Source organism: Biomphalaria glabrata, chromosome 2, assembly GCF_947242115.1.
Source record: "Biomphalaria glabrata chromosome 2, xgBioGlab47.1, whole genome shotgun sequence".
Taxonomy (NCBI): domain Eukaryota; kingdom Metazoa; phylum Mollusca; class Gastropoda; family Planorbidae; genus Biomphalaria; species Biomphalaria glabrata.
In genome coordinates, this window is record NC_074712.1 from 40,993,986 (window position 1) to 41,013,161 (window position 19,176).

At 34.1% G+C, this 19,176-nt stretch overlaps 2 protein-coding genes and 1 long non-coding RNA gene across 4 annotated transcripts in view; 1 reads left to right on the top strand and 2 right to left on the bottom strand.

The window, feature by feature from the left end:
* Positions 1-4,156, bottom strand: part of LOC106061364 (ADP-ribosylation factor-like protein 4C) — a 29,938-nt gene extending 25,782 nt beyond the window's left edge. Inside the window, exon 1 of one of the 2 annotated variants that reach the window (XM_013219468.2) lies at positions 3,962-4,156. The gene's annotated coding sequence lies outside the window, so the exon portion shown is untranslated. Of the gene's footprint in view, positions 1-3,758; positions 3,903-3,961 lie in introns of those variants that run through there. The other variant, XM_056020561.1, reaches the window with a different exon arrangement.
* On the top strand, positions 425-6,271 carry LOC106061365 (uncharacterized). The gene is made up of 3 exons (XR_001216615.2): positions 425-1,973; positions 4,143-4,236; positions 5,612-6,271. It is a non-coding gene; the product is annotated as an uncharacterized LOC106061365 (long non-coding RNA).
* LOC106061363 (uncharacterized protein C7orf50-like) lies at positions 5,818-9,248 on the bottom strand. The gene is made up of 4 exons (XM_013219466.2): positions 8,963-9,248; positions 6,852-7,588; positions 6,153-6,270; positions 5,818-5,943 (listed from the first exon to the last, which is right to left on the bottom strand). The coding sequence occupies exons 1-4, from the start codon at positions 8,964-8,966 to the stop codon at positions 5,885-5,887; spliced, it is 918 nt and encodes a 305-aa protein (XP_013074920.2). The 5' UTR covers positions 8,967-9,248; the 3' UTR covers positions 5,818-5,884.
* Between the last annotated feature and the right edge of the window lie 9,928 nt (positions 9,249-19,176).

Sequence of the window (19,176 nt, forward strand, 5' to 3'; positions counted from 1 at the left end):
AAGTCACTTAACAGGTTTTAGGAGTTGAAGGGAAACAATGTCACTCAAAGGCTCTAACTTCTTAAGTGAACTCTCATTTTTAGGTATGGTAAAAGGTCATAAAAAAAATATCATGAACGCATTACACAAGCCACGACAAGCGTATGTATTTGATTTCACCGCCAATACTGCTTGGAATTGTAGTTCAAATACCGCCACTAAAGACTGAATGAAGTGTCATGGCTGACTTAGATCTCCACTAGGGGAGAACTACTACAAGCAATACTAGCAAGTTGTGAACTTGAACATCTAGAGCTCCAGGAACCATTGTTTGAATGGTTCCATTGTACCCGCTGTGGGAAAACAAGAAAGTTTGTTGAAATGGTTCGTGCTGGTGTGAGTGTGAGGGTTATAAAATGACCACCACATGAAGTATCTGGTGTACTTGACATTTCGCCGAATGGCTTTAGGCAGAGCCTGAAACTGGCAGCAACGAAAAGTCTGGTGACTAATCTAAACATTCAAGACCTGTGTGTGCTGTCACAGGACGGTTAACACTGGAATAAATGTGTTTATTTATTTCAGTTTGCGCCTTGTTTGTTTGTATTTATACTGGGAATGTTTGTTTCTCTAAAACGAGAATTAGACCGAGGGATGTCGGAAAAGGAATGCAAGCACTATATGAAGGCTAAAACAATTGAAATGCTTTTAGCATTACAGTTTAGTTGATCTAGTATAAGTGAACATTAATAGAACTAATGAAAAAAAAAAGTATTTTTAGGTAAATTGTAAAAAGGAGTGCACTCTACTTGGAAAATAAATGTATTCAAGACTAATTGGAGAGAAATAAAGGATGTGTCAAATGGAAGCCGTCACCCGATTGTTATAATCACTGGAAGACGCAACAGATATTTTTTTTATCTTGATTTCATTTCCATCTCATTATTTAGGCTACTGACTGCCGGTGTTGTACTGACTGAGATATAACTTTGTGTACATGTTTTTACTGCGATTGAAACACGGTTTAAAACAATGTGTCATAGTTGAGAACAAATAAAACTTTTAAAATGTTTAGGATTCGTCGTACCACGGCTTTATGTATATGACTCCCAGGAAGCACTTTAAAAATATTTAGAGTTTGTATAACCATAGCTTTTGTTCGTGCATATGATTCACACGAAGCACTTTTAAAAATGATATTTATTTCTTCCTTTTAACTTTCTCAAGACAATTTTATGAAAAATTTATATTTTACAATTTAATAGCACAAACAAGACATATAACCTAACTTACTAGCAGCTTATCAACAGCTTGCAAAATATTTTAAAGTTTATATTTTTAGACACTTTTTTTTAGTATCTGTTACGTGCACCCGTGACATTTACCGGTCATACAAGAGGCTGTCAACACGGTAGACAACTTATCTTATGAACTGATAATGGGACACGTTGCTTGTGGGCTGCTGGGTCACAGGTCACTGCATTTATGTTAGTTCTCAACCATCTTCATAGCAGTAGAAATAGTAGAAACCTAGATATACACAGCTAATCAGCTTTAGGGATTTTCACACTAAAAGTTAATCACAGTAATCTGCTCTTTGTTTACACTTTGTTAAGGTCCCTTTTACGTTCATTAAGCAATAACATGGGACACTTAAGATCCTCTTCCTAAATAAAAAGTGCAAGCGATATGAAGACATGTGATGGTGACATATTGAAGACTTATAAAAAACGTAAGATGAAAAGAGGACAATTAGGAGAGATTTGAAATCAATTAACAAAATAATGTCAAGGACGCTCCATTGAAAGATCACTGTAGCCAATTTAATCGAAAGAATTAAGAACATTAATTCTACAGTGCTGAAAAGCACAGAAAAAGAAAAGTTGTGTTTTTTCTACTACGTGATACGTCTATATCAACACTTGTTCTGTAAACAGAATATACCAGAGAAAAAATAATTTCTAGCGGCACTGTATTTATGGACTTGCCTCCAGGTATGAAAATGTCTAAAAAAAAAAAACTTTTTTAAAATTTTTAAATGTTAAATGCACGATAAAACAAATGGACAGCCCAAAATACTTTAAAAAACAACAACACTTTATTTGGTATCTATATAATTACCTGTGTGCAAAATGATTTTAGAAATTGCAATTAAAAAAAAAAAAAAAGAATGCAGCATGTCAGTATTATTAGAGTGTTGAAGAGTTTCTTTGGACTCTTTATGACCGAATTATAACTAAAATTCATGGCACATGGTATAACTACTGGGGCTGCTTCAAAAATGAGGTCTTTTTTAAATAGGATCGGGAACCACTGATATAGGCCTAATTTTCACATTGGATATTTAAATATATATAATATGTCCATTATTATTTGTGTATCCCAACATGTAGGTTATGCACAGTATATATATATTAAAAGTGACAACACCTTTATCTATGATATTTTAGATCTATCTAGAATCTAAATATAGTACAAGATCTAGATCTAGTTATGCTTGCAGCTTGTAACTAGATCTATACAGCAGGAGCTGAGTCTAATCAAATAATTTAGTCTACATTTTCTATGAATCTATTGATCTAATGGAATCTAATAGCATATATGTGGTACATCAAGTTCAAGAAATCTAGCAATTGGTCTAGATCTACTGATCTAATCTAGATTTTTAGAAACAGTGGCGTAGCTATGGTGGTGGGATGGGGAATTGAAAATATCCTGGGCCCCCAAATGAGTGTTTGAATTTTTTTCATTAAATATTAAATATTACCCCATTAATCTCATGTCATGATTATGATGCTGAATGTCAAAATGCAGGGGCCCCCCAAGAAGTCAAGCCTCTAGGCCCCCAAATGAAGGCAAATTTCTAGCTATTTCTAGCTATGCTGTTTAGAAAATTTTAGAGATTCTTTGCTAATGCTTAGATTGCATAAAATTTACTCATGAATTACTAATTTAGATCCATTTTTCAAACAGATCTAGATTAGAATCTATTAAAGATCTAGATTTTGTCATCAAGACCTACTACTACTAGACTCTAGAAATGGTAGAATACCCCAGATCTAGTCTGTAGACCTAGATTCTATAGAATAGATCTATAGTCTAGATCTACTAGAAGTCTAGATCTAGATCTACTATACTATACTTATACAGTATACTAGACTGAAAAGTGTAATGACAATGACTGTAACCCTAGATTTGACTCTAGACTCATCTAGAATCTAGATCTAGTATATAAAATAGACTACTGATTACTGTATTATATTATAATTATGCTAGACATCTAGATTCTAATCTACTGACTTACTATACTCAGTATACTGTCTATACTATATAAATAATATATAGAATATAATATATAAGAATCTAGAATTAAGAATAGAGACAATAGTCTTAGGTATTAATATTAGTCTAGTCTACTAGTACTAGTAATCTATAATATAGATCTATATACATCTAGAATATTATTATATTATATATAGAGAGAGTATTAATAGTATTATTAATTACTATTATCTATTATCTTTTATTATTATACCGGTACTTATAGTTATAGATCTAGAGATAGATCTAGATTGAAATTAAAAAAAGATCTAGCTAGATCATATCATATACTAATACAGACTAGATCTAGATCATCTATTCTATATTAACTATATATTATATAGATCTAGATCTATATATCTGTGTATATCTAGACTAGAATCTATATCTCTATTATCTATAATTTAATATAGATATATTATTAGATTATTAGATCTAGTATTAGAATAAGAAAGTACCGGTATAGAATCTAATATTATAATAATGTCACGACACACACATTTCACACAGGCACTGTGACTGTGAGACAGTCAAACGAGATTACAATACTGTGAATACCATCATCCAATCCATGCATGGCCATCGCCCATGGCCAACCAAAGCAAATGAATTTAAAAAAAACAAACAAGAAAAGAACAAAACAGTTAAACACATAACACACCTGTTTTATTTTTTTCGTGACGTAAAATCCTAAATTCTTACTCCTTTTTGAATCAAGAATAATGAATGTTACTTATAAAATCAGCTCTTTTGCAATGCACTACAATACTGAGTGATACATTAGAGCGAAGTTGTCACAACTCTCCCAAGAAACGCCTTCTTTTCTAACATTCTTTCCACAGCCAACGTTGAACCCAGCGTCTTCTGCTTCCGTGCCACTCGGAATTATCGATCGCATACGCACTTTGACCTTTTAGTAGGAGACAATTCATAAAGGTAAGACTACCTCAAACAAGGGAAGTAACAAAATTAATTTAGAAAAATTCCAGTATATGTTGGATTATCCTTATTTGATTATCTGTATGTTCTTACTAGTTTTTCGTAGTTTATCCATTTTCTTTCACTTGTAGACCTAAAATCTATTGTTTTAAAAGATGTAATAGTTCATGTTTTTTTTTAGTTACCGCTACATATGTATACATATATAAATATATAATTATTACAATGCTAGCCCTCTTCAGACAAGTGATAAGTTCATCCTATTGTAAAGTTTCATTAGTGTTCCATTGGATATGATCACAGGCAATCATGTTCTAATTATGCTAACGAAATCCAATCATGCTCTAATTATACATTTTGACTGGGGTGGAGGATGATAGTTTTGTAGTCTGTATCTCATAGTTTGATATCCAAACCTAAGGGACATTTTTGTTAACCCAAAGCTATGACTATTTTTTTAACATTAACAATGATGACTATAATAGATCACTGGAGACATATTTACATGTCACAAAAGTGCTATTGTAATCTTATTTTAGCCTTATGTTTGTCATGTTCAGAATATCAAAATCTCCCCTTTCCTCTGCTTTACTTACCAAGCAATGGACTCACAGGTGGCACCTATGATTTTGCATCAAAATACAAACTCACTTTTTTTTTTATGTGTTCAGTTATTACTGTTGAACTTAATAGTTATAAAACAACTATTACAGTTACAACTGTATCACATGTCCCCTTTCAAATTAACAAAATTTTAGCCTCCAGCAGAATTCAAGATCAAGAGGCTTTGTTAAGCAGCAAAGGGAATTTGATCACTTCACACCATTTAACTATTTACATAAATGTGATTCATTATTATTACAAAGCTTATATCAACTCACTCTGTTAAAAAAGTTTGTACATGTTATTTCTCCCACACCTAATCTCAGATCAAGCCAAAATTTTGCACAATTATTTCTTTTTCTTGTCAACACAAGAATCAATTTAAAAAATTAAATAATTAGTTAATTAACTATTGGTAATTATTTTGTTTAGTAGCTTGAACAAGGGAAAGAAATTTTACTTGACTGATAAGGTGGTATAAGTTGAATTAGTTCCCTTTATAGTTTGTAGAAAGAAATATTTTAAAATTATTTTGTATGTTTTTCTTGTTTTAGTTTTTATCATAATATTATAAAATTCTTGAGATCTGAAAATACAATCCTGCCTACTGTCATAGGATCTACTGCAGAAATATTTGGGCATTGAGGTGGAGCAAACATCATTCTAGAAAGAATATATATGACTGGTAGCCTTAATAAAACTTCTATGAACTAAAAAACAACATAGAAAGTACAAAAAGTGAATGAGACCCTCATTTTACTTCTTTTAGCATAAAGGAGGACATGTGGCATTACTTGCTTTCTGACACCTTCCCTCTTTGGTTTGAGGATAGAAATACCTATGCTTGAAAGAGAGGTTAGGTTTTTGTGTCTTTTAAAATAAACCATTTTAGTAAAACAATTACAGTACAAACACAAAACTTCAAAAATTTAAAAAACAAAATTGATCACATGAATTCAATTATAAACAAAACAATTGTTGACATTTCAGGTTAATTTAATAGTTATTAAATAATTCTATAAAAAAAAAAAAATCAGCACTGTTAACTTAAAATTTGAATAATTTGTCGAGCTCTCTCTTCTTTGTCTACATTAGATGAATCTGTAAAAATAATTATAAAGAAAGATAATAATAAGCAAAGCAATGTTTTGATTTGGTCTGTGTCAGATAGAGGAGATGCAATTATTTTAAGGTAATAATGTCAACAGTGTTATAAAAAATTATTAATTTTCTTTAATGGACTATTTGGAATGTCATTTTGAACAAAAACTAAGCAATAACAGCCATAAGGAAAAGAAATTAATAAATACCAGTGTCTTGTTTATCATTGTTTATTATCTTTTCAGCATCTTCTTTGGTTTTTTCCCTTGATTTCCCATTCAGGCCTTCAAGATACAGAAGCATGACATCAAAGTCTCCATCATTTAACTATAAGTAAAACAAACAGCATAAATCAGTGTCATTTTCAGATGAAAATATGTTACAAAATAGCTGTATGATACTTAGAGTGTGTTGTGGATATGTACTGTATAGCACTTTAAAAAAAAAAAGAAATTTACATACATAATATTGTTTTGGCTTTATTCATGTCACTGACATTTACCTAAATTTACACTTACCACTACACTTTCTCTAAAGTATATTAATGAAGAGAACAATAAAAGCAAAAAATGTACAGCTAAAATATAGAACAAGTGCTTGTGTAATTGAAGGCCAACATATCTACTTTCTATGGCATTATTTTTAAATCAGATTAAAGACAATTGGAAATTTATACAGGAATATATCATGTGACGATATATTTACAGATAATGCAAATGAATGTATCATCAACATTCAATGGGGAAGGACATTTTTAATTTATAATTGGTGATTTGTATTCAAACAAATAATAGATGTAAAAAAAAAGTGTGTTTTTTTTGTCTGAAACCTATAAATGAGTTATCTATAAAATTAGTTCAATAAATAAGAAGGAAAAAAAAAGTATAAAAAATAATAACTTTACCTACCAAAGATTTGTCATACATAATATGTAATAAGTGAACTTGTAACATTTTGTTAAACTTCCATTTCTTTCGATTAGAGTGCCATGATCTAAGATAATCAAGAGTTCTTTCATTTTTGTTTTTATCTGATGGAGTGGGTATATCTTTTTCTTTGTCTTTTTTCTTCTTTTTCACTTTGGGTGTTTCAGGAAGCGAGGTCTCAGTATCTTCCATAGGAAGCCCTAAATTTATTCCTGCCTGAAGCAAAATGTCTGTGTCTACTACACCCAAATTGATTTCTTCTTTAGATTTTTTGTCTTTCTTACTTCTTTTCGTTTCAGAAACTTCAGTTACAGAAGATGCTAAAACAATTTCTTCTGATGATGATTCTCTATTAGAACTTTTCTTTTTCTTCTTTCTGATACTATTTTCTGCTTCTTCCGTTTCTTCATTTGATTTTTTGTCTTTCTTACTTCTTTTGGTTTCAGAAACTTCAGTTACAGAGGATGTTAAAACAATTTCTTCTGATGATGATTCTCTATTAGAACATGTCTTTTGCTTCTTTTTTGAACTTCCTACTTCTTCTGTTTCTTCAGCTTTTCTAGTTCTTTTTCTTGAATGTTCATTTTTTGAAAAAACAAAACTAGAATCCTTTTCATGTCTAGTCAGGTCAATTATCTCTCCTTTCATTTCTTCCTCATTGATTGAATTAGTCTTCTTTTTCTTATGTTTCTTTTGGACAGATTCATGAATGTCTACAACTGTGGAGATAGTAAAAGAAAATTGTTTTGATGTATATACAAAACAAAACTAATTAATAAATAATTATGTACTGTAACTATAAAAATAAAAATTTTTGGGAATTGAGTTCTTATTGATTCTAATATAAGGCTTAAGTCTTACTACTGTTATGTACTAGATTAGAGAGTATGTTAGTTTTGTTTGACAAACATATTGTGTCTTGTTTTGAGCGAAGGTAAAAGTAGTGACATAGTAAGACAGACTAATGACATAGTAGAAAGAATAGACAAACAAGGGAGCAACATGGCGATAATATAGAAGTAGGCTGTTTTGGATGTTAGTTGGATATAGCAACGTTTATGAAGACTAGATGGACTTCCCAGTGATAAATAAAGGTGTCATTTTATAACAGTGAAAGTTGTTATCAAGTATATTTTTAACTTGTATGTTAATTTAACATCTGGACCACAACGATAAGCATAAGGGGTAGGGTGAACAAGACTACATGATGGACATGAGTGTAAAAAAAGGCCTACATTGTGAAAATAAAAATGTCGCCTGTAGTTACCTAAGTGAGGGTTGTAAAGATCACATTATTTTTTTTTATGTCTAGTTTTTATCACATACTATCCTCATGCTTTTCAAAAATTAACAAAAAAAACTTGGATTAGGCAAGATCTCAAGCAATCAAAATTTTTTTGGACATAATTGCAACAAAAGTTACAATACAATGTACCCTTTCAATCCCCTGACCCCTGTATGTACTTTTAATGTAAACAAATTAAACATGTGCCGACAATATAAAAAATAACAATATGTTACTATCCAGTGAACAATTTGTCAGTGAACGATTAGTTGTGTGTGCAATTAGTCCTGAACCAACTGTTGGTGAACAAGTTGTCAGTGAACAAGTTGTCTATGAGCTAGATCTAGTTGTCGGTGAGAAATATGTTGTGTGAATGATGTGTAGGTGAACAAATAGTTGTGAACGATTGGTCTGTGAATAAAATGTCAGTGAACGATTTGTCTTGAAACCTTAGTTAGTATGACTAGAACTAGAATTGACTAGATATACTAACTAGACTGTCTTCACTAGAGATCTAGGTCTAGATCTAATGTTTATATAATATAAAGTTAATAAAGTTATTAATATTATTATCTAGAATAAAAGGATTTTTAACAAATCAGGTAAACGGTAAACCCGTTTTCAAATAATTATTATATTATTATTTGTATAATAATAGTAAAAATAAGCGGTAAATAATCATAATCGTCATAATCATGATACTCAATAATCACAATTTTCAGATAATATTAAATAGAATCTAGACCCTATTAGTATTGGTACTATAGACTAGTTACTATTATAGACTATAGTATAGTAATAGTATTACCCATTATTAAATGATTATTTTAAATAACTTGGACTTGGTGAATCAACTTATCAAGTCTCAAGTTGATTATAAAATAAAAATTATAAGATTTATTAATAATTTAATTAGATTTAGTAATAACTAATATAATAATCCGACTAATGTGTAAATCTAGATTTCAAATGTATCTAGATCTAGATCAGATCTAAGAAAAGATACACAATAATAAGTAAGCTTTCTTAGTCTTGATCGAAAAGCTAGATCTAAGCTTTCCACGTTTAGTTTAGAATCTAGAAATTAAAATAGAAAGTAAAAATAGATTTATTTGACCCGGAAATATTTTTTTTTAATAACTTCCTTCACTGACCAACATTTTTTTTTCCTAATGTTTTGCAAATAGAGATTGACATCGATGGCAGATAACCAGTGTCGGTCTGGGTAGACTCTCGATCTATATATATCTATATCTATGCCATTCGGCCCTCGGGCAAATGGACGGTGGGCACCCAATGAGCCATAGGGCCTCCCCCGAATGGGCGCTTTGAGTGATAGTAAGACCCATACATTATTTGATAGAGTCTCAGCGTGTCGAGATCGTGATGGGTCGTCACTTTACCTTCTATTACATAGTGTTAAATAGATTTTACATTTTCCTTAATGATGGAATAGCCTACCAATGTAGCCTAAACAGGGCCGCCTGCCGCGAGGGTTGTGGCCGCCTGCGTGCGAAATTGAAAATTCCGCCCCCCCCCCCTTTTTTTCCATTCTAGAGGGAAAAAAATTCCATTAAGATTGAGCTGGACACTGTTCTAAAAGTGCCATTTTTTGTAGACCATTCCATTTTTTCCTTTCATATTCGCACCGATGTTGTATCCCTCAAATACAACTATGAATCATGCACTAGGAACAATTTCGGATATACATGCCTACAGAAATCTGCATCTTGGTTCTTAGTGATAAACATTAAAAACTTATCTCGTTCTGACTCGCTTATTTTTTTTTTTTTTTTTTATGCTTCTGTATTTGCGACGATTATAATTGATGAGCAATGAACAGCGTAAATAATCATGATCTATATAATACAATTTCTCGATAACTTTGCTCAACAGTGTTCTATGGCCTAGACGTTTGTTATAGTAGGCTACGTTAAAACACAATCCACAAAAAAATCTCGAAATACTAAAGCCGTTAGCAGTAGAAGTTTTTCAACGTTCCGTAAACTTTCATAATAATTATTACGATTGTATTTTGGAGAGATGTGCATTAAAATTGTATCCACAATCATCTTATTTACATGGATTCAGAATTGCCTACAAATTTGTCCAACAAATGTAGCAACTCAGCGCTGAATATTTTTCTTCAGTTTAAAACAAAGTAAATAATCCAAATTACAAGTCAACAATGACATCCCCTAGATAACAACATTTTCGTTCGAGCCCAGAGGAGCAATGTAAGCTTACACAGTGAGGTCCGTGAGTTTTTTTGTTTTAGAATGTAATAAAAAAAGAAAAGAAACTTAGTCCCAATTTTTCAGGTTTTATTTTTAGCCTATATAGGCCTAATTAACTGAACACTGTGTATAGAATCCAAAGTAACGTCCTGAAAGTTCATTATAATTTTTAGCGTTGTAAAAAGTTCTTCCTGGAGGTAGAATTAAAGATACGGCAGGTTTCCGCTCACGTCGGCAAGGGGTCTGAACATTTTGTTCACCGCCCCCCCCCCCCTTTTTCCTGTTGTTGTTTGGTTGTTGGCTTGAGTAGGCCTACAACTGGACCGATATAGGCGTTTTATATTTTCTAATAAATAAACTTTAAATAACTTGAACAAATTATTTGTGAACAAACACTTTTTATAATTGTTATTATTTACGATTTAACTTGAGATGAAATATAGATCTAATAGTAATAAAAAAAAAACTGATATTGAAACAAAATCTAGCTCACATCAAAAATAAAGACTTTACTCTTTCATGTCTTCAGATCGTCTCACATTTACACTAGGTACGCTAATTTCATCATCGTCACTGCATAACTACCAATCAATCGCTTAACCTCTTCTTACCATCGCCTAGGAAACACACACACTCCACAACACCCCTTTTTGTCAGAACGTTGCGCCCTCCCCCTCCACGTGAGAGGAACAAGCCCCCTCCCCCCCCCCAAGTGAAAATATTTTTCAAATTCACTCTTTAATTACCGGTAATAGATCTACTTACAGTGTTTGCTATTCGACTTATAACATGTACGAATATCGTTTATATATTTAATGGTAATGGAATAATTAGAATTTGTATAAAATATTTAAGTAATTTTTTTATTTAACTAATTTTTTAAATTTAAAGTTACCTTAGAATAATGATTTCATCATCATCATCATCATCATTCCTTTGAGTTCCTCATGGAACATAGGGCCTCGACATAAACACGCCACTCTCCACGGTCTCTTACTAGCTTTTTGATGGTGTCCCAGCTCTTCCCGGTCTTCTCTGCTTCTTCAAGTACACTGCGTCGCCATGTTCTTTTTGGTCTTCCTCTGCGTCTTGTTCCCTGGGGGTTCCACTCTATGGCCTGCCTAGCTCTGTTGCTGGTATCTTTTCTAAGGGTGTGACCAATCCATCTCCACTTCCTCTCTAAGATCTGCACTTCTATATTTTTCTGTCCACTCATCTCCCACAGTTTGGTGTTTTCTACTTTGTCATACCAGTGTATTTTTAGGATATTTCTCAGGCATCTGTTGATGAAGGTCTGTATTTTTTTTGTTGTGGCTTCAGTTGTTCTCCATGTTTCAGAACCATACAGTAGGACAGCCTTGACATTAGAATTAAAGTCTTACTGTCACCTGATGCACATACTTTGCCGTGGTGTGACAGCTTGAGTGCCTCAATGACCCTCAGAGCTATACCGGCGGGAGCTTATCACTCCTGGCAGGTACTACCAAGCCGGACAGGTCTGTTAGGAAAGAGGCCAGACAAAAGGTGCATCCCCCTCCCCGGGACACAGGGGTTGTGCGATAGGCTAACAACCTGTCCATGGAAAAAAAAAAAGTGTTATAGAAACCAGAACAAAAGCAGAATAATGATTTGGCCGCCCCCTAAAGTCGGCCGCCTGCGTGCAGAGCTTAGCATTATTAATGAAAGCATATAGTGCAATGGTTGAATCATGAATAGGCATATTAAGCATAAATCATATAGAAGTCTATAGGCCTATATTGATGCGTGTTTTCACTTTTTCATAAATTATCAAACTTGACAAATGTGGACAGGTACACACATTTAATGTTCAGGAACATTTTGTGCACCGTCTTCTAAGTCTAGACTTAAAAGGCTATCATGGAATATATCAAGTCTAGTAGATCTATAGCCTACATTCTCTCTCTGAATAAATCTCTTTTTATTTATCTTTGCGCGCCCTCTCCCCTTTCTCTATCTATATTTCTTTTTTTTTTTCTGCGCGGTTCTTACTCTTTTTCAATTCTCTGTTTCTTTTAATTTCTTTGTACTCTTTTTTTCTCACTTCTCTTACAGTCCATTATTCTTTTCTTGCGCTCTCTCTCTCTCTCTCTCTCTCTCTTTCTCTCTCTCTCTCTCTCTCTCTCTCTCTCTTTATTCTGCTTTTTCTTTCTCGTTTATTTCCCTCTAAATCAATGAGTTAGAATATTTTTTTTTGCAATAACGGATGGAAGAAACGCTCCATGAAATCAACTAGGCTACTAAGTTGAGCTAATTGAACTCATAAATAACTCGAACGAATCTAATGCTTCATGTCTAGGTCCGAGCTGAGGAGTTCCACGTTTTGGAACGACAGCAACACAACGCATTAGTTGTAAATGTAAAGTACAAAATTAACTAAACCGTATCAATAGTAGGCTATCAGTTTTTTTAAAGGGCGGCAATTGTTAATGGGTGTTGGCCTGGTTTTTTAGGAGATTTACTGCCCATGGTCAATTGTTAATGGTTGTTGGTCTGGTTTTAAGGAGATTTACTGCCAATGGTCAGTGTTTTCACGTTTATTGATTTCACTTTTTAGCGCCATTAGTACGAAGTTTCGGTCAGTCCGAATAATTGTAACCAACTGAGAAGTTTTGAAAAAACTGTGTTATTTACGGCATGTTTGGTGTTAGCAGAATACCAACAGGAAGGTATACATTCAATCTGGTCTTTATCTTTTGAATCTAGAGTCTACACCGCACTATTTAGAGAAAGAGGGGGACTAAAAAAAATCATTGGGCTCAGCTCTGGAAGAAAAGAAGTTTGGACTAGGAAGTAGATCATTATCAGCACTCTGAAGGAACATCCGAAACATGTAAAACCTCGTTATATGTGGACGGGAATGTCTCTCGAGGGCGGAACTCCACAGTCACCTGAAAAAGTGTTCTACAAAATTAACCTTAGTCGTTACGACTGAAGGAGGCAAAAAATTATTTATATCTAATAATCTAAAAAAAAAACAAAAAAAAAAAAAACAAGTAAAAGTTGTATTCGTTCCGTTACACATAACCTATAGAATCAATTTTCTTACAGTTGATCACTGAGACTAAATATAAAAAGATGAGGGTTCTTATAATATAACAGTAGGCCTACTAAAATAAAACGCTTATGTATGTGTTGATGTGAAAAGTGTGCTTAGTGATTCATTATTTTTGCGGTACAGACCCCGCCCCCCCCCCCCGCCCATTTTCTTTTTGGACATAGACTTGTTAAAATGGGAGAGATCTTTATGTCCCACCCTGTATTTAAATAAAACTACAACTAAAAGTGTTAGTGAAAATCCAATTTTACCCCCCCCCGAAATGAAATCCCCCCCCCAGGGGGGGGGGATCGGAATTTAGTGACTGATTTTTTGCTTTGATTTTTTTTATTTTAGGTGAGATTTTAATACTAAACCATCACTTGCACCAGCACAACCAAGGGTTTTTTTAAGTTTAAAACCCCCTACCAGGGGGGCTCGAGTTTAAAAACCCCTACCAGGGGGGTTCGAGTTTATAACCTCTACCAGCGGGGTTTGAGTTTAAAACCCCCTACCTGGGGTTTTTGTAGTTAAATCTCCCTCTTCTATAAAACAAAACCAAAAAAAAATGCAAACGAAAATCCCCAAATTCCAAGAGCACAAAGAGCAAAAAAAAAACAACAAATTACACACTGAAAATGTTATGAGCGTAGCTAAATGGGTTTTGACTCTGTTTTGAGTTTAAACCCCACTTCAGCGGGGTTTGAAGAAAAAAAATACCTCTTTAATAATAAAAACAAAGCAAATTATAAACTCAAAATGTTATGAGTGTAGTCAAAGGTTGAAGCTAAAAAGTACCTCTTCAATATAAATAAAAGCAAATTACTCACTCTAATTTCTATGAGCGTAGCCAAAGGGGTTTTGAGTTTAAACCCCCGCCAGGGGGTTTGAAGCTAAAAAATACATATTCAGTGTAAGAAAAAAGCAAATTACGCACTCAAAATGCTATGAGCGTTGCCAAAAGGGGTTTTGAGTTTAAACCCCCTTTCAGGGGGGTTTGATGCTAAAAATACCTCTTCAATATAAAAAAAAGCAAATTACACACTAAAATTATTTGAGCGTAGCCAATCCAATCGAGGGTTTTGAGTGTAAACCCCTCTCCTACAGATGGCTTTTTTAAAACCCCTCCAGATGATTTTGAGTTTAAGATCCCCCTACAGAGCATTTGGAGGTGGAAAACCCCCAACAGATGATTTTGACGATAAAAATTCCCTTTTCGAAATAAAATCTAAAGCAAACTACAGTCACTTAATTCCAAGAGCGTATTCAAAAGAGACTACACATTTTTACCAGTGGCGGGGCTCCATTAATAAAGTGCAGTGAATAGTCATCTGCCGAAATTGAAAAACACTAAGTGTGGCTCAACAAAGATGGCTAAGACAGATTTTAGGAGTCAGTTATAGAGATCGGGTCTAAATCAAGGAAATCCTATGCCGAACTGGGAGTCGACCCCTTAGTAAGATTGTGAGAGAGCGTCGCATGAGGTTTGCGGGACATGTTCTCCGACAAAAAGAATTACGCATAAGAAGAGTTGAGATGATATCCTAGTACAACATGACGCCACACATTCATGGAGGTCCTCATGGCAGGTGGGAAGAGGCTTCAGACATTACCAGTGACAGATTTTTATGGAAACAGCTTGACGGCAAATGCTCCGAACGGCGCGGGAAGGTCTAAGTCAGTAAGAATAGCACATTAGGATTTTGAAATAAAACTTTTTAATAGCAGGAAAATGCAGTGTAGGTACCTCAGAATATGCATTTTGTTGGCTTTCAATACCAGAATTAGTGCTTGGCGGCGGGGCTTCGCCCCGCACTGAGGGAGCCCCTAGCGCACCCCCAGACCCTTTTGCTAGTAGTGGCGGGAGATCTACAACTTTATGGAAACAGCTTGACGGCCAATGCGCAGAACTGCGCGGGAGGGTCTAAGTCAGTAAATAGCACATTAAGTTTTTAAAATAAAACTTTTTAATAGCAAGAAAATGCAGTGTAGATACCTCAGAATATGCATTTTGTTGGCTTTCAATATCAGAAATAATGCTTGGCGGCGGGGTTTCGCCCCGCGTTGGGGGAGCTCCTAGCGTTCCCCCAGACCCCCTTGCTAGTAATGGCGGGGAATCTACAATTTTTCCACTAACTCACGGGAGAACCTATTTTAGGGTACAATAAACGTCTTCCGAAAGAATGAAGGGTCAGAATGTAACAAAGAATATATATAAACACACATAAAAACATATTAAAAAAAAATTCGCGGGTGAGGGGGGGGGGGTCGGGGGTGGAGAAAAAAATCCCCTCCCCAAACCCCCCCCCCCCCGAAAAATAATCCTGGCTACGCCCATGAGGGACACACATAGATCTCTAAATGATTCAAAGTTTGTTCAAGGATGTTTAAATCTACTTGTTGGACTACATATGTTAGAAGACCATTGTTTCTTCCTTTTGGACAAAGCTAAAAAATCTGTTTATGACATCTGTACGAATATGTTTAAGAAGTTTACGGAACGCTAATTGAACGCTACGGAAATTGCGCTACTTGAATGTAACGTAATTGTTGATTTAGTTCGATATTAATATTTGTCACTCTTAATTTGTTATTTTCTATTTCGTTTGGTGCCAACCAATCCTATTTGCCTAGGGCAGCACTGTTACATTGCATACAGGATCAATCTCAAAATAGGTGCAGCTGCTAGAAAGCAACCGCTTTTTTTTTTTAAATTATACAAAATGTATGCTCCATGGGAGTAGCCATATTTGGGGGGGGGGGAATTGGGGCGCGAAAAAAAAATGTATGTATGTCTGTGTGTGTGTATATATATATAATTAATCTTTATTACATTCTGACCCTTCATTCTTTCGGAAAACGTTTATTGTGCCCTAGAATATGTTCTTCCTGGAGTTAGTGGAAAAATTGTAACTCCCTGCCCTGCCAGCAAGAGGGTCTGGGAGAGCTTGGCGTCTAGCTCCCCTATCGCCGCCAAGCACTATTTCCTGAATTGAAAGCCAACAAAATGCATATTCTGATGTATCTACAGTGCATTATCCTGCTATTATTTTTTTAAATTCGAAAACCTAATGTGCTATTCTTACTGACTTAGATCCTCCCTCGCCGTTTGGCGCATTTTGCGGCAAGTTGTTTCCACAGAAATCTGTCACTGGCAATGTCTGAAGCCTCTTCCCACCATGTTCTAAGGATCTCCATGAAATTTGTACTAGGATGTCTTTGCAACTTTTATTATTTGTAGTTCATTTTGTCGGAGAACATGTCACGCAAACCTCATGCGACGCTCTTTTACAACCTTAATAAGGGGTCGACTCCCAGTTTGGCATGGGATTTCCTTGATTTAGACCCGATCTCTATAACTGTCTCCTAAAATCTTTTTCAATTTCTGCAAATGACTATTCACTGCACTTTATTAATGGAGCCCAGCCACTGGTAGAAATGTATAACCTCTCTTGACTACGCTCTTGGAATTAGTTGACTGTAGTTTGCTTTAGATTTTATATCGAAAAGGGAAGTTTAATCGTAAAAATCATCTGTTGGGGGGGTTTTAAACTTAAAAAATATCTGGAGTTGTTGTTTTTTTTCTAAATTCAAAACTCCATTTACCTACGGTCATAGAATTTGGTGAGTGTAGCAGTAGCGTGGCAAAGTATCCGTGGGCCCGTGTTCAAGAATATCTTGGTGGGCCCCCTTCTCCTTCGATCGTATGTCCATAGAGTCATTCGCCCGTATGCAAATTACTACTCCAGTGGTCAATGGTCGTATGCCCCAGCTAGCCCTGTAGTGTACACGTAGCCTTTTTTTTTTTAACAAGTAGGCCCAATTATGTCATTACGTTTGATTCAGTTAAGACTCCAACAAGTTATAGTGTCTTTAAAATCATGTTTGTACAATTTCTTAACAATATTAAATGACTTCAAGGTGTTTCGAATGACAAAAGAAATGTTTTATGAGTTCTATTTCCCATCATACACATTTACATTCCGAAAACATTTCTATGTGTAAATCTATTAAACATTGATACAAACTATTACCTGAATCTACGTCCATTATTGAACAATAAATAGATTTAGCATTTATTTACTAACATTTTGTTTCTGGCTTTCTTAGTAGAAAAGTAACAAGTACATGTTTCTAGACATTTGTCTGTTTCTCAATGATATAACGCAAAGTGAAGCCAACTTGCTCTGTATCATAGAAAATTTTAAATAATTTTTGATCAATCGAAATTTCGAAAATGACGTCATGCTGAACAAACTGATACAAAGTGAGAACTGACATGCATGCTGGGAAAATGTGTAGAAAACTTGATAAAATGCAGTTGTATATGGGAACAAATTATCCTATGTAGTTGTCTATAAAAATAAACAGCCAAATTTCGTATTGAACACAGACTTGAAATGTCGTTATGAAAGGCTTATTTTAAGGATTGCATCTCTGAACAATATCCTATAGAAATATCATCTGTCTCAGATGAAACTAGAAGCATGTTGACATCATCTAACTTTTTGCCGTTTGCACTTGAAATGAAATCTACAAAACTAGGCTTCAACATTTTGACAATGTTTTTATGCCCATGAAATCTGTCATGTAGGCCTAATTGAGAAACAATGGCATCAATAGTTCGGTAAAATACGTTGAGTTTTAAAAGTCTTCTCTTGAATATTTTCTCTTCTTAGTAGCCTCATCGAATTGCCTTTCAACTTTCCGTAATCGTGTAGAGCGAACACAAACAAACTAACAAACAAAATTGTATCAAGACCCTGCTATTTCAGCAGCCTCTATTTTTATACTCTTAAAGTCATTCTTCAATGATTTACTTGATTCTATATCTTCAGTTGACTTTCTGCTTTATGTAGATCTTGCTGCTCACTTTCCAACACTACAACGTTGATCGCGCTTACAATTTAGTACTGGACAATAAGCAGAACAATAGGACCGAATGTTTCTTATTGTTTCTGTAACAATAAGATTGCTCGTTGATTAATTACCATAACACGAAAGTCAGTTATATTCCCAATTTGTTTTTTCATCGTCTCAAAGAATATTGGGATTTCGTTACTTTTTTTTTAATAATATGTAGGATTATGTACCAGCAGCACATTCATCGACTTTTTTTATTTATTTATTTTGAATTATTTGGAGAATAAGTCCACCTCCTTTTTTGTTTATTCAGTAGCTCAAAAAGGTTTTATATCGTCAAAAACAAAGAAAACAAAATTCCAAGTCTCTCACGAAAAGTAATTTTCTGCCCCAGAAATTGTTCATAGTTCATTTGATTGACCTATTTTCCGGCTGTAGACATCATGTCTTTTTTTTTATAGAAAACATCAGAATTTGCGCTATTCAATTTTAGCTTTATCATCATAGGAATTCTTGGGCCTTAGGCCTCTTTTCTTTGCCTCTTTTTTGAGCTTTATATGCCTCATTTATGGGCGCACTTGCCTCTTTTTTTTTTATAGAGATTTTTATTTGTAAGTTCTCATAATTCACAAGTATTAAATAATAAACAATTGAAAAGTGATTAATCTAAAAATATAATAATAGTAATACAAATACTATATAATATCAAAGACATACTACCTAACTATTGAAACCACCAGAGACAGAAAAATGATACAAGGATCCTCTACCCCAGAACAATCAACACAATATCAAATATCCCTGACCCCCAACACCCCATATCTGGAATACTGCCTGAGTATTGTACAAGCATATGAAAATCAAACT

Bases quoted from the DNA above. Each gene is read 5' to 3' on its own strand.
- LOC106061363 (XM_013219466.2), bottom strand. The intron at 6,271-6,851 runs GTAGGTAAAGTT...TTTTACTTATAG, and splicing joins TTATGTATGACAAATCTTTG to TTAAATGATGGAGACTTTGA. The intron at 5,944-6,152 runs GTATTTATTAAT...TTATTTTTACAG, and splicing joins CAATGATAAACAAGACACTG to ATTCATCTAATGTAGACAAA.